Source organism: Chenopodium album, chromosome 21 (assembly GCF_948465745.1).
Source record: "Chenopodium album chromosome 21, dcCheAlbu1.1, whole genome shotgun sequence".
Classification (NCBI taxonomy): domain Eukaryota; kingdom Viridiplantae; phylum Streptophyta; class Magnoliopsida; order Caryophyllales; family Amaranthaceae; genus Chenopodium; species Chenopodium album.
This window is the reverse complement of record NC_137854.1, coordinates 1,248,200-1,263,756: the sequence shown is the minus strand read 5'-3', so window position 1 is coordinate 1,263,756 and position 15,557 is coordinate 1,248,200. Positions and strand designations below refer to the sequence as shown.

The 15,557-nt window shown below is 34.3% G+C and overlaps 2 protein-coding genes and 1 pseudogene across 2 annotated transcripts; all 3 read left to right on the top strand.

Annotated features, from left to right (window-relative positions):
* Positions 1-1,595, top strand: LOC145602318 (putative glycosyltransferase 7). Its single transcript, XM_081658508.1, has one exon. It carries the CDS (start codon positions 67-69, stop codon positions 1,357-1,359), a length of 1,293 nt encoding a protein of 430 aa, XP_081514634.1. The 5' UTR covers positions 1-66; the 3' UTR covers positions 1,360-1,595.
* Positions 1,596-8,361: 6,766 nt separating this feature from the next.
* Positions 8,362-9,512, top strand: LOC145601803 (CBL-interacting serine/threonine-protein kinase 14 pseudogene; annotated as a pseudogene).
* Positions 9,513-12,691: 3,179 nt separating this feature from the next.
* LOC145602605 (uncharacterized) lies at positions 12,692-13,195 on the top strand. The gene has a single exon (XM_081658786.1). It carries the CDS (start codon positions 12,692-12,694, stop codon positions 13,193-13,195), a length of 504 nt encoding a protein of 167 aa, XP_081514912.1.
* Positions 13,196-15,557: the final 2,362 nt, after the last annotated feature.

Below are 15,557 nucleotides of genomic sequence, written 5' to 3'. Positions count from 1 at the left end.
ACTCCTAATCTCTCTCTTCTTTCCTAAATTCTCTCTCTTTTTTTCCATCCAAACACAAACACAAATATGGTGAACCCAGAAACACCATATGAAACGCCACTTAAATCCAAAATCTCCGTCTTCCGCCAAAAAACGACGTCGTATTTCTCCGACGTCGTCATGTTCTTAGGTGGTTCACTAGTTGCTTTCCTTCTTCTTTGGTCTCTCTGGTGTTTCACAGCCCCTCCTTCCTCTTCCTCATCCTCCACCTTCTCTTCCCCATCTCAACCCACCCAAACCCGACCCGACCCGACAACGTTCTACGACGACCCGGAATTATCCTACACTCTCCAAACCCAAGTTCAAAATTGGGACGAGAAGCGAAAACAGTGGCTAAACCAGAACCCAGAATTCACGGGTCAAAACCGGGTTGTCATGGTAACCGGGTCACAACCCGGACCGTGTAAGAACCCAGTAGGGGACCACTATTTGCTGAGACTCTTCAAGAATAAAGTGGACTACTGTCGGATTCACGGCTACGATACATTCTACAACAACGTGTTATTGGATCCAAGAATGTTCACATTTTGGGCTAAGTATCCGGTTATAAAGGCCGCAATGTTGGCCCACCCAGAAGCCGAGTGGATCTGGTGGGTTGACTCAGACGCAGCCATTACTGACATGGACTTCACCCTCCCACTCGAAAAGTACAAGGCCCATAATTTAGTAATCCATGGTTGGCCCAAATTGGTGTTTGAGAAGAAGAGTTGGACTGGGCTCAATGCTGGTGTTTTTCTGATCAGAAACTGTCAATGGTCCATGGATTTGATAGAGAAATGGGCTAGTTTCGGCCCATTAAGCCCAGACTACGAGAAATGGGGTGCAATCATGAAGTCAGTGTTTACTGATAAGTTATACCCGGAATCAGATGATCAAACAGGAATAGCTTATCTAATGGTGAAAGAAGGGCAAAAATGGAAAGACAAGATATACTTAGAAGATGAGTATTATTTTGAAGGGTATTGGGTGGAAATTGTAGATAATTTGGACAACATTACGGAGTATTATAGCAAGGTTGAGGCGAAAGAGCGCAGGTTAAGGAGGAAACACGCGGAGAAAGCAGGGGAAGACTATCGTGCGCAGTGGGAGTATAGTATGGAGAAAGAAAAAGGGGTGAATTTGATGAAGAGACCATTTATAACGCATTTTACAGGGTGTGAGCCATGCAGTGGGAAACATAATGAGATGTATAGTTGGGAATCTTGTTTAAAAGGGATGAATAAAGCATTGAATTTTGCTGATAATCAGGTGCTTAGGAATTTTGGGTATTTTCGTCCTGATTTAGATAAATCTTCTTGGGTGCAGCCTCTTCCTACTTAATTATTAGCTGCATTTTTATGTTACTATATAAAGTATATGCTTCATCCATCTTTTTTTTGTTTGTTTGGATTATAGTTTTGAGTACTAGTATTAGTTGATGTACTAAGGCTTAAGAGGATATGTACATATATGAGCATCTGAGGGCTTGTTTGGCATCATTTTTTGTTTTCAGTTCCTGTTTTATTGAAAACCAAAATCAGGAAACAAGAAAAAGATATTTCCACTTTTTATTGTCAGGTTTCAAAATTATCATGATTTTAATAAGTCTAAATAATTTTTGATTCATTATGCTACATATATAATATACTTTTAAAAAACAAAAAACCAAAAAACAGAAAACCACAGCGATGTCAAACGAACCCTAAACAATTGGATTGGTGTGTAATTTGAGCTAGTAATACAAAGGAGGTATTAATGTGAATTTGCTCTTGCAGTAGTTATTTTAAGAAGTGCTAGTACTTGGGCAGACATGAACAGTTATTTGTGAGTATGGGATGAGTTTTAAAAGTAAATAATATGAGCAAGGAGACTTAAGTTACTGACACTGAGCTAACTGGCTGCTCTGTATTTGTAATTTTACCCATGCTATTAATTTTCATGAAGGGGAAATTATAAAACAAAAAAAGAACCCTATAACTTAATGAATTTTGCCAAACAAAAAGGGAGAATTAATACGAAGTAAGAACATAGCTAGCTATATAGATATGAAATATGATGATTAACATGTCAATCACCAAATCAATCATATATACTCGTACAAAGTATATACGAGTAGTCCGTATTTATTTAATTAATAATCATTAAAACATTTATTCTTGAGTTGATTGAAGTTTCATTGGAGTGTTTACAAAAGAGTGGACATTAACTTTTTGAACATATAACCGAGTGTTAAGAGGTTTAACATATAAGCCAAATAACCAGATCAACGGATAATGCTTGCATAATTATAGTACAACCATGAATCAAAATTCCCAGCCTAACCTGTCCTTACGAGTTACGAACAGCTCTAGCTGAACCATGAGTTGCAACCATGAATCATAAATTCATTGTGATTTCAATTGGATGTCTCTGCAACCTAACCTGAATCAGTGAGACCATAAAAATTTAGCACTTAAGTAAGGTAGAATTTGAAACACAATTCAAAATGAAGCTGCGTAATTTAAGGACAATGCACTACTTTATCCCAGACAAATGTACATTATGAAGGATCTTTTACAATTTAAAGGTGTTATGGCCCAAGCTACTAGTCCTACTACTGTGATTTGATTTAATTATGATTATCATTGAAATAATGTCATACTTTATTGACGATAATTGAGTTATGCTGCACTTAATTACTGATATTCTTATGATACATTACTCGTAATGATAATCAACACAAAAGGCATCCGTTTATTGTGGACTGCACCTGATAGTTTATGTTCTGTAGCACAAGTTTGTTTAAGAATAGAAGAGCTATTTTGGGCTCAATACTAAGGTGTTTTATTGGGCTTTTGGTTGCAACCCTTTAAGTTTCCTTCTTTCAAGGCCCAACATCACAGCTTCTCTCTCTCATCTCACAGTCTCACCCCTGGTTAGTACTGCAAACTGCTTAAAGTCTAAGACAGGCCAGGAAGGAGTGCTTACCATCTGAGCCAAGGCTGCCTTTCAGATGATCCTATTATAGTCGTCAGACCAGTACCAAGCTCGTCATGTCCGAGCATGATTTCTGTGAAAGATTATCCTAAATGGTTAGGCATCATCATCTAGTTCACTACTTGAAGTCTTGCACTGAATTGAGTCCTGAACCTCATGCAGAAATGAGATTTACATACTTCTTTGTAAAGGGCTAGAGTGTATAAACAGTATCCTTTTCAGCAGTGTGGGTTTTAGCTCTTTGATTGTCATCTATTGCAAAGTCAAGTATTTGAGGTAGTATTATTATAGTAAAGTAAGAGGCAAAATCAATCGATCACAATTGATTGCACTTAATAGTTAAAAATGAATACGGTATATAATTCATTATTAGTTATTAGTAATAAGATCAAACGAATTAGTTCTTAATGAAATCAAACAGACACATCATCTGTGTTTCTAAAACAAATTGACAGTAACCAAGTAACGGAGCTTCATGGCTAAATAGCTTAGACCTTCAGGCTCATTGCCATTGGTTTAGTACCTAGATTAATTAGGATGGGGTATACAGTTGGTTCAATAATTAGATTATTATAGAAAAACCCTCTATTAAACTACTATCAGGCTATTTCTAAGATGTAGGCACAATGGCAAAACCTAAGAAGAATTTTCTATTTTTACCAAAGCCTGTAAATAAACCTGATGTCAATACAGTTCTGGGTTCATACACCATCAAATGCTTGATTATGACTTAAATTTTAAAAACAGGTGAAACTTGGTATTAATTCATGCAGATACACTACTACGAAATTAAGGTCCACTAATTAACCAACTCTCCTGCAGGCTGCAGAGAATTATTTTTTCTAAATTGACCGATGAATTCATCAATCTAACAGTCGATTTCTTACTAAATTATTTTTGTCTCTTACTAAATGTCCTCTTCCATGCTGAAACTTATTAGTGAGGTTAAGACACATAAACAATAGACTCGAGAAGAATCTTACTGCAAGAAGAACAAATTTGACATATACAACATCATTATTAAGACAAGCTAGGTTCGTTTGCTAAACAAGAAAGATAACAGACAGCAGACTAGAAGGCATGACAGAGTAGTATAAGCAGAATCTAGAAATATTGCAAACAAGAACAAATTCAAATATCAATTGGAATTCCACAATCTCATCTAAAGAATAGATATACAGGAACATGAGATCAAGTATGCTGATGTAAAATTTGCTAGGCACAGCACAGTAGTAGGTCGGTAGCACCTCAGAAACAGATCATTTAGACAGTAAAATATAAGCTATATATAATTATAATCAATTTACCATGTCGAATAAAGGAGTCATGCATGAGTGGTATAGACCTTAAATACTTAAAACAGCCATGAAATAAGGTAATTGCTAACAAAATATCGGACGCTAAGTGATGCTGACTCGGAAACAAACAGACTCTGGAGTGCCGGACCTCAGGGAACTTGAAGCAGTTAACATTGCATGATGCAGCATATTTAAGTGCTTTGCTAAATAATTAGCTATAAAACAATTAAACCTAGGTCATCTCGCCGCCCCCACCCAATAATTAACTAAAAAATGGTATTCTGGACCAACAAGGCACCAATCAGTTGTTAATGGATTGCAAACATCAGCTAATTTACAGGTTTTATAAGCTTTTGTGTCACCTGGAAAAAAGCATTGGCAATTTAGCATATTGTTCAGCTGCGTAATCAGATGTTAGGAAGTACCACACCTTACAAACCAAATAATTATGGGGAAAGGAGTCATTCGGAACCAATTAAGAAAAGTACTCATCAGTTATTGATTGCTTACTTCAGAGTTCTGATCATCTGTACTGGTTTTAGTTAAAATACTGCGGAGTACTGATATTATGTTACAAAAAGAAAATCTAAGGTAATTAAAACATAGTGGTAACATGTTCAGAAGTGGCAGAATTATCAATCAAGATTATTAATTAGAGAGAAAGAGGCATTCTGGATCTATGCAGAAAGCACTTATCAATTAATTGGTTGCTTACTTCATACTCTTCATAACATTGCTAATGGTTTCTTTAACTTTTATGTTACCCACACAAAGCATGGCAATTACATGTTGGTTTACATATTCGAAATTTTTGAATGTTAGGAAATGTAACGCCTAATGATCCCATAACAAAAATAGGGTAGATACCAAACAGCTGAAGTGAAGAGAGGTATCCAAGACCTAATATCACAACTCGTTTACTCTATTACAGAGTACTTTGTATTTCTTTGGAAGGTTACACAAACAACAAGCATACTGTTTCACCATTTACACTGTAATAAAATTACCAAAAAAAAAAAAAATGCAAGAGAGAGAGAGGCCATTCATAGAATCATAGCACCATAGGTTTGTTTTACAACATAATCCAAGTATGGAATACTTTAATACTGTAGTGTTTAATTTTTAAGGGCTATGCTAGATTTAATCAGTGGTTCAATAAGAATGAATTCTCCATCCTAATCCTCTAATAGGGACGTGATTTGCACTTATATATTACACAAAGGATTACAGACTATTTTATTTCAAAGATTTGATCCTGAACTTAAAAAAACACCATATTATGAAAGTCTACAAATTAAATTAATATGCAAAGTCATTGAAGAGTACTAATAAGTCACAATAAGATATAAATTGTGGCTATGGAGTTGCCTCAAGTATCTAGTCACAATATTTTGAATTTTTTTATGTCTTTAGAAAAATAGATGATTATGTTTTTCTTTTTTCTTTTTTCTTTTTTTTTTATTTTATTTGATAGGACGTTAATGTTATTTTTATTACTGTTATTATCAATTTATCATTATTTATGTTGATGGGATGTTAACGGAATTAATTTCATACAAATGGCAGACAACTTTCTATCAATGACATATTACTCGTCCATATTAAAAGTAGTAAATAAAAAAAAAATATTACTCGTAGTTCATAGAAAAGTTGCTTATCTCATCATTTTAACCAAATTATCCACTAAGGTGTCTTCCTTTCCCTCAGCAGTGCATGAGTCTATCGTCTAACCAATTAATCCACTAAAGTCTGATCAGTACTGTGTGTATTTGAAAGGTGAAAGAAAACTAGTCCTTATAACCTTTTAATTTTAGTTTTCTTCGATTTAAACAAACGTCTTTGAATTCTTCAAAGTTCAAACAAGTACTTATATTTTTGTAGTGTGTTATAACCTAAGCAAGTTAAAAGTACAGATAATTGATTCCAAATGCTACAAAAAGTCACTTAGAAGGCATAGAAGCATACATACGTAAGAGACTAAGGTGTCGTTTGGTTGCTAATTTGCTATGGGAATTTACTTTCCATAGGAATTTGTATTTCATGGGAATTAAATCCCTACATCAAAATCATGGGAAATTTAACTTACCTAAGGGGGGTTTGGTAATTAACTTCCCATATTTTGTGGGAAGTCACAATTCCCATGAATTTGCAATTCCCTCATTTACACTTTTTATTGTCAACCAAACAACTCATGCATTTTCAAATTCCCATGATTTTCCACTTCCCCCATTTTCTTTGTGTAATCAAACAACCCCTAAAATGTGATTTTAAAAAAGGCAATCTCTTACTCCTTAGTAACACTACAGAGTACCAAGTAAGCTCCCAACATATAACAAACATAGGGAACAAAGCATATTATCTTGGGGGTTGTTTGGTTTCCTTATACGAGTAGTTTTAACTTATATTTTTTAAAAAAACTGATAACAAAATATTATAACCCCATTACATTTTTTTGATTCAGTTTTCAAAAAAACATAAAATAAAGAACCAAAATAAACAAGCCCTTAACTGTATGTCTGTATCCTCTAGATTTATTGCATAATTTTTATTCCTGTTATTCTTTTAAACATCTGACATTAAAAATTCAGATTTATAATTTAGTAAAATAAAATAAGTCAAATTAAGAGAGACGTGATTCATTTGAACATCTACTAAATTACGTAAGAAAAATAAAAAGATGAATTTGGAAAGCACTAAAAACGACTTAGATAAGTAAGTGATACGAGCTTGGCACCTTCTAGAATAAATTCTTTAGCCAAATGGTGTAAGAACAATTTAACATGTGTCAATCAAAAATCAAACTATCGAACAAATGATAAGAGACAGAGAGAGATGGGAGCACATTCATTCAAGTTGTATTATTGGATTATCAGATGGATAATGTTTTCGAAACCTGATTACCAACTATGTAGCTACACGTTTAAGCATCGTACAGTTGGCTCAATTATTCCAACTTCCATTATGATCAACGACGGTACAGCTGAGATGCTAATTCTCACTTATCCTAAAGTACATAATACTTTTTTACAAGAACACAAGTTTTTTTTTCCTTTTTTTTTTTTTCACAACAAGAACAAAATGTTGGTTGATAAATGATAACCCATCTATTTCTTAAGGTTTTTTGTGGTCTTCAAATTATGCATTTGACAATTAATATCTTAAATTATGTGTTGGTAAAGCTACATTACGGAGTAGTTATTACTATAAAAAATAAATAAATAAATAAATAAATAAATAAAATACATGGAAGGAGTGCGTGTATATATATAACATAAATTTCAAAAAAGTTGTTGGTAATTAATAATCATTTATCTTTTGTGACTTTGTGGGATGTTCTAGCACCTACCATCAAACAATCATATGGACGACTTTAAACACTTGAAAAAAAAACAATTAAAAATAACTCACCTCATTATAATACGAAGTAGTTGAACTAGTCTGTTTTTCCTCTTCTTGTTAGATCACCTTATTTTCTGTTTTTTACAAACAAATCAATGAAATCCAATCATAAAACATCAAATTAAAAAAATGTACTGTCTTTTTTCCAAATATCGTAAAACAAAATTATACTAATATAAAAATTGCAATACAATAAGTTGCCGGATATTAGGTATAACAACACGTAGTCAGAATTATCAACTACAGAGGTTAAAAGACGAATCAACGATAATGCCAAGAATATTCGGTTAGTTTAGTATAGCATATTATAAGTTCACAAGTAGTGTAGATCTATTCAGACATAATATTACCTCTTCTTTAATTCAAATAGCCCCTAATAGTTGACTAATATTTCGGTTAGATGCGCGAACTTGAAACCGCATTTTCTATCAAGAAAATAAAATATAGTTTGCTTACTGACTAATTCAATCTAATTACACCCTTCTAATTCAGCTCCAGCTCATTCTCACGTGGTTTCAAACTCACAAGTCATAACTTCTGCTTATTTGTCTCATACCTTAGTCAGCATTCACCACCCACCTTACATTATTTATCACATTTTTTTTTATAAATATCACCTTTTTTTTTTTTTATTATATGCTTTTTATAACCCCTTATATAAGACCATTCGGCTTATCAATAGATACGGTCATACACTTCTCACCCAAAGAAAAAAAAAAAACCTTTTTTTTTACTCTGAAGTCTTAACTGAAACCTTGAACAATGCCAGAAAGATACTTCTCTGGGAAATACAAGATCAACAAGCTCCTAAGCAACGGTGCCTACGCTAAGGTCTACCAAGCCCGGGACACTCGTACCGGGGAGACCGTGGCAATTAAGTCGTTTGAATCGGCCGACAACCTTGACGTGGTCGAGATACAGGCTATGAGCCGGCTAAATCATCAACATGTCACCAAACTTGTCGAAGTCATAGCTGCAGCTGGAAGCGGCCAAGTCTTTGTCATAACAGAATTTGCAAAATGCGGCGACTTGTTTGAGATGATCGCGAAGCGAGGTCCTCTTGCGGAGGATCTCTCACGTCATTACTTCCAGCAACTGATCTCCGCTGTCAAGCACTGCCACTCCCGAGGGGTTTTCCACCGTGATATCAAACCCGAAAACCTCCTCCTAGACGACAAGTGGAGCCTCAAGCTATCAGATTTCGGCCTCTCAGCGATCACTAATGACCCAACTCAACCCGGACCGATGCTGACGGAACCTTGTGGGACCGTCGAATATGCAGCACCGGAGGTGATCATGGCAGGGAGAGGTGGAGGGTACGATGGGGCGAAGGCGGATGTGTGGTCATGTGGTGTTGTTTTGTATGTATTGAGTGCAGGGTTTCTACCCTTTGATGGAGAAGGTAATTTAGAGGAGATGGTGGAGAAGATGAAGAGAGGGGAATTCAGATTGCTTAAGAAGATGTCCACTGGATTAAAGTGGTTGTTGTTAAGGTTACTGGATCCAAACCCAGAAACCCGGATTAGTATTGATGAAATTATACAAGATAAATGGTTTCGACAGGGGTATGAAGAACTAAGTGAGGAGGAATGATCAAATAATTGGAGAGAATGTGTATAAATTTTCTTTTGTTTTGGTGGATTTATTGCTGAAAGGTTGTAAATTTTGGGGATTTTGAAGTTTTTCTTTTTTTTTTTTTTTTTTAATTTAGGATTTTGGGGTTGCTCCTCTGTTTCAGGGAGGATGAGATAATTAAAGCAACTGTAAGAAGAAAATATGTATCTGATTTTGTGTTAATAAATAATTAACAGTTAAGATACACTTCTTAAGTTCTTAATTAATACAATGGATTTCATAAATCATATTGTGCACATGATGTGTTTATCTATTTTGATCATTAACAAATTTAACATTAGCAATTAGTGAAAAAAATGAAAATGACAAAAAGATTATGGAAACCCTACACAAAGTACTAGTACTCTTTGTTTCATCTTCATAGCCTGTCAGTCTGTAACTTCATGTTTCATCCAATCAAACATTACTTATCCAATTGAAATCATCAAGGATGTATCATTCAATATTACGGATTAGAAAGTTACTCCCTCCACTGTAATTGTTAGCCCCACTTTCTTTTTTAAGAGTAAATAAATGTTGTCAAATTTTATCATGAATTTCATATAACAAACAATACACAGCAGTCTAGATATCTTCACAAAAACATTTCATCATATATTTTCAAATTACAATTTCGACCAAATAAAGTGTTAAACACGCATAATGCAAATGGTGCAGACAAATAACACAATATGGAACACAAGGAATATGATAGAAGTCACACAGTAACCAACTGTATTGCCTTGAAATCAATATATAGATTATATACAATAGTTTGTTGACTGATTCACATGGTTATAAAGATAACACACATGATCATAGGAGATTCCATAATCACAAGAGATTCGATAGGATATTCACAAGATTATGGGAGAGATACTAGGAGCTATTCTAGGGGAATATACACCCAATATATATGAAAATAATTTACGATATTCTACCATGTCACGTACTCATGTTACTTAGATATCTAGTTATCTAGTTAAATAAGCCTAAAGAGAAGAAACCATAGCTGGAAAACTAACCAAATAATAGTGGGAAGAAGTAATCGAACAGAGGTGAACTTAACACACAAGCTGTGTTTTGCTAATATACACCTAACTAAAATATCAAGCCAATTCAATTAGCAAAGCCTTCAATTCTATAACTTAACTCAAATTAGCAGCTGAAATTATAATTAGCAGCTGAAATTAAAAAAACTGGAGTACTCGTAGTACTTTGGTGAACCATTTAGCCGGGACTCCGAGAGGGAATAATACTTTGGTGAACTTAGTCAACAAAGTGATAAGAATTCCAACAATGCCCAAGACTAAAATGTAAAATGAACCTACCCGAAAAACTTGTATAAGTTCATCGTACAAATATAATAAAGACAAAAACATGTAAGATGAGTACTTCGTACGGAGTATGATAGAAAGTTCCATGTGATTCTACAACTATTCCGTAAGAGTTAATGTCTTAATGACCTTATTAATGATATTTGGGTTTACATATAACATCTTTATAGATGAGCAAGAGAGACAAAATTGGGCTTGTTGGACTTTTCTGTTGGGCCAATAAGGGTTGTCCAACCTTCTTGGGCCAAATCCAAAACATGAATTTTCAACAGAAAACGACGCGGACAAAGGATAACCAGAGAGGATGATGGCTATGTTGGGGGGTTCTATCAAATTAACACTACCAACCGTACCAGGACCAGCAAAATTATCAAACCAAAACTTCAAGGACCAACCCCTCATAAATTTAATACGAGTAGTTGATTAATTTTGTTCTATCTTCGTTACTTAATTTGATTGATGGTATATTATGATAATCAATCATGTATAATTACATTTCGTTAGTCTTTCAAGCTACATTATACAGATTATTCAAAAAAAAAAAAAACTTATAGTAAGGTAAGTCATTTGACATTAAAGAGATTTGTATCCCGGCCATGATCTGTCTGAATTGTAGAATTCTTACCCAAATTGTAATTGATATAACATGACACTTATATAGTTATATATCCAAATTCCAACCTCTATTTTTGTTTTTTTTTAAAATTGCACTCAAATACGACAAATAAAACATGAAAAGTGTTATCATCTCCTATAGATAAAAACATGTTAAATTGGCCTAAAATGAAATCGATCCAAATTTCCTATTCGCTACCTCTATGACTCTTCTTGAGACTTCCAATGAACATGTCAATCCACAAAATCTTACATTCAAAACACAGCAAGATTATACTATAGGTTCAACGATGTTAATATAGCACATGTATATAGCAAATAGCTAATATCACCCAACTGGAAGCTTCAATCTAATATATATATATATATATATAAAGAGAAGTTTTTTCCCGAGTTTTTAGAGAGCTATGTAAAATTTAATTTTCATAGTGCGCCATGTAGGATTATAAATTTTATTTGTAGCCAATCAAATAAGAGATTATTATATTATTTTAGAATTGAATAATTCAAATACCACGTAAGCAAAATTAGCAAATGAGATTTTTAAGTTTAAACTAATTAAATGTAAAATATTATCTTTTAATATTAGGAATTTTATATAATATGTAACAAATTTTAGAACATAAATAAAAAAAATATTTTAAAAAATTCAAACAAATGGTGCATTGCACGGGCTTCATCTAGTTAGTTATACTCCATCATCAATCTCACATTCTCACATTAACAGTCCTACTCTATAGTCCCATATTTATACAGCTCTAAAAGCACTCAATCCCGGTCTCTTAAATAATGTCTCCCTTTTAGATTATCCTCTTAAATTTGTCCCCATAATACTCTCTGTCTCTCTTCTTTATTTCCCATTTTACACGTTTAAGGATTAAATTACCTAACAACTTAATATTTTGTACAATTCTTACAAGAAAAGAATACGGAGTATATATTAAGTACGAAGTAGAGTATACAAAAAAAGTGAAAGCTTTTATATTTGTGCACGAGTATTACGCAAAAGAGCTCATCAACTACATCACCTCCTACATAGCCGCCAACTAGAAGGCGGCTAGTCAAAGACTCAAACTCTAATGGCCCACCGACAAAACATGAAGCCGAAATAGCAACGTGTTAAACAATTATCCCATACATATTATAATAAATCACGCCTTTTATGAAATAATATATAAAAATAGATTACGGAATTGTATAATGTATAGTCCTATAATAAGGTCAAGCACTATGATATTGACCGCTTACCTTCTCAAAAACGTCCCATTAATAATAGCAGCTGCCCGCCTTTATAATAGAAGTATAAGTCATAATTCATAAAAACCTTGAACTTGTTCAGACTTCAAAATCCATATATTTTCTCTTCTGTCTTCTCTTGTTCGTCATCTTTTACCAATCATATAATACTTTTAGACTAGCAAATTAGAAGAAAGTATGAAACATCAAGAGCATAAATCAGAAGATCGTCACTATGATCTTCACTCAGTCCACAAATCTTCCGCCTCGAAAATCATGAAGGTGAAGCCATTATCAGCTTTAGGACCCTCAGGTCCTCCACAACCAAAGGTTTATAAGGTTAAGCCTATCCATTTCCGAGAGCTCGTTCAGAAGCTCACTGGAGCACAATCTGAACTGCTACAACAGCCTATGTCTAACTCTCGGCCTCAAGCTCGTCCTAGGCGTAGTAACCTACAGGTTGTTGCTCCACCTCCTCTGCCACTTCATCCTCATCAACTTCAACTTAACAGCCAAACTGATCTAACGAACTACTCAGAGAAGCAAGTGCCATGCAAAGTAGAGCAAGACCAGAAAGCTTTCTCAGAAAAGATGATGCAAAATGGTGTGGGTACAACTGAACTCATCTTATCCCCGAATTTTCAGGCTTGGTTTTCTTTTGCTATGTTAAGTCCTGGGTCAGCTGCTCTATCTCAGATATAGCAATGATCAATTCATTGAAAAATATTAATGTATTTATATACTTTTAGGTTACATTTTTGCTGCTATTTTCACTTTTCCAAGGGCCTGATGTACTTTAAGTCATTTATTCAAGCCGGAAAGTTAACCCTACTGTTATTCTAAAATCCTTCATTGTTTACTTGACTAGTTAGCTTACATCAGAAAATCAATACAATTTCCTGTATCAAATTCAGCTGAATACAACTCAGAATTTGAAACAAAGACTAAGCATTCATTGAATTCCCCTTTCTGTACTTGATATTTACTAACTTTGAATTCTTAACTTATCGACCTAAACTAGTCTTCGTTCAGCTTGGATATCCTAATTATGAACTTACTGCTTCTCATTTTTGTGATTCTTTTTTAATGTGAAAAGAACAAAAGCCAAATGTAGACAAAGATGTATGATTCACACCTTTGATATTGACTATTAAACTACGAAATAATTGGTCAACTTATAGTTACTTAAGATAGCAATTTTGCCTGTTCTGTCATAAGATAGTGCTAATAATATTTATCAAGTCTCTGACCAAGAATAAACTGTTAGTTAACGTAAAGAAAGAGTTTACTTTAATTACCAGGAAACCTAGTTAGAAATAAAATGAGAGGTCTGAATCTCCAAGTTAGGTCCCATTTAGACTTGCAACCATAACGAAAAGGTTGGGTATTGGTCAACTACCTAAATATCTCACACAATTGGAACACGCAAGCTGCCAACAAATGTAGACATTTCCACATTTCACATCTTATCTTTAGATTTTTTTGTTTAAGGCAAACAGGGAGGACATTTTTCACTGAATTCACTTGATCGATTTTTCAACAAGTTTACTAGCAAAGTGAAGAAGCGATATTAACCAACTACGCTTTTTTCTACAGATAAAGAGGGCATCATCAAATTCATCTAGTGGCAATCAGTAAAATATCATGTACCATTCAGCTCTGCAGATAATTTGAAAGGAAGAAAATACCAGACCTTGTTTAGAGCTTCAGCCTCCAATGTCTGCATGCTGTCACTCTCCTTAGTTGCGATATCATGTGGATGACATTCTCCAGGACTCCAAGCCTTAGCAAAACATGTTCCAAAACCAGTTCTGCCATGCCAATGCAACACAAAAAGTCTCTATCAGAAACAAAGCTTTATATTTTTATTCTTAGTGAAACATCTTAATTAGCTGACAAGATAAAGCACACGCGAGTACCACATACGACATACCTTATTATCCAAATAGTTTCTTAGTTTTGAGCCCGTTACACAGTGGAATATGCTGGTGATAGATGTTGCTAGTGACAGGCCATTGAGAGTGTTGATAGTAGTTTTCTACAATCAACTCCTAGAAACTTCGAAATTTCATCATGTCTTTTGCTTTTAACTCCTTCCATGAGTTTTGTCTTACCGCAAGTGGTGAAGACAAAGGTGATAGGTATCTGATAGACGCAAACAAAATAGCAAACGACGGATAATAAGTGAAGAACAAGCAAGTGTTGCATAGTTCACAATTTGATACATTGTTGTGGGGGAACACTTACACTAACCACTTAACTAGTATAGCGAATTGAAGATGAATCCATTCTAACAACTTCAGAGACCCTATAAAAAATACTCGTATCAACTTATCCTAGTACAGATGCAGTATCTCTATAGCAATCATTGTTGTTACAACCATTACATATAAATTATCAAGCTAAGAACAGCAACACTTGCTAAACAAATTGTTATCCTCCAATTCCTGCAACATGGGTTTCTCGTCACAAATTTGACTCGGCTAAGGCCTAAGGGTAGCATCTCCTAAAGACAAGGGGAATCGAATCAATGGCTACTTTCAGAAAATGTTTGTGTATTAATTGATGCAATGTAGCTAGAATATCAAGCAATTACAATCAATTCAATCACAATACCATAATTCGCAAATGCAGTTTCATTGAATTTCACATAAGTACTACGAAATAGATAACAATTGACAACTAATTATGAAATCGCAGCATAGATTACACACAATGTCCCAATGTATATAGGAAAAACCCTAAATTACAAATAAAAATACAGGAATTCAACCATATTCAGGCAATTCAATAACATACTAACCTAAATTCCCAGAAAATGGGTAGTAAACTGGTCGTTCTCATTGAGGAATTACAACAAACAGCTGGTGGGCATGACCCGCATAGGATTTCAGATGAACAAGGCGGATTGGTAGAGGAAGAGGTTTTAAGGGATCGTGAAATTGGGATTTGCAGAAGGAGGTAAAGGAAGAAGGAGAGGGATTCGAAATATAGGGTAAGCAAAAGAGATTTGAGGGATGAAAACGAATTCTCGGCGGCATTTTCCTTAACCGCCATTTTTGGA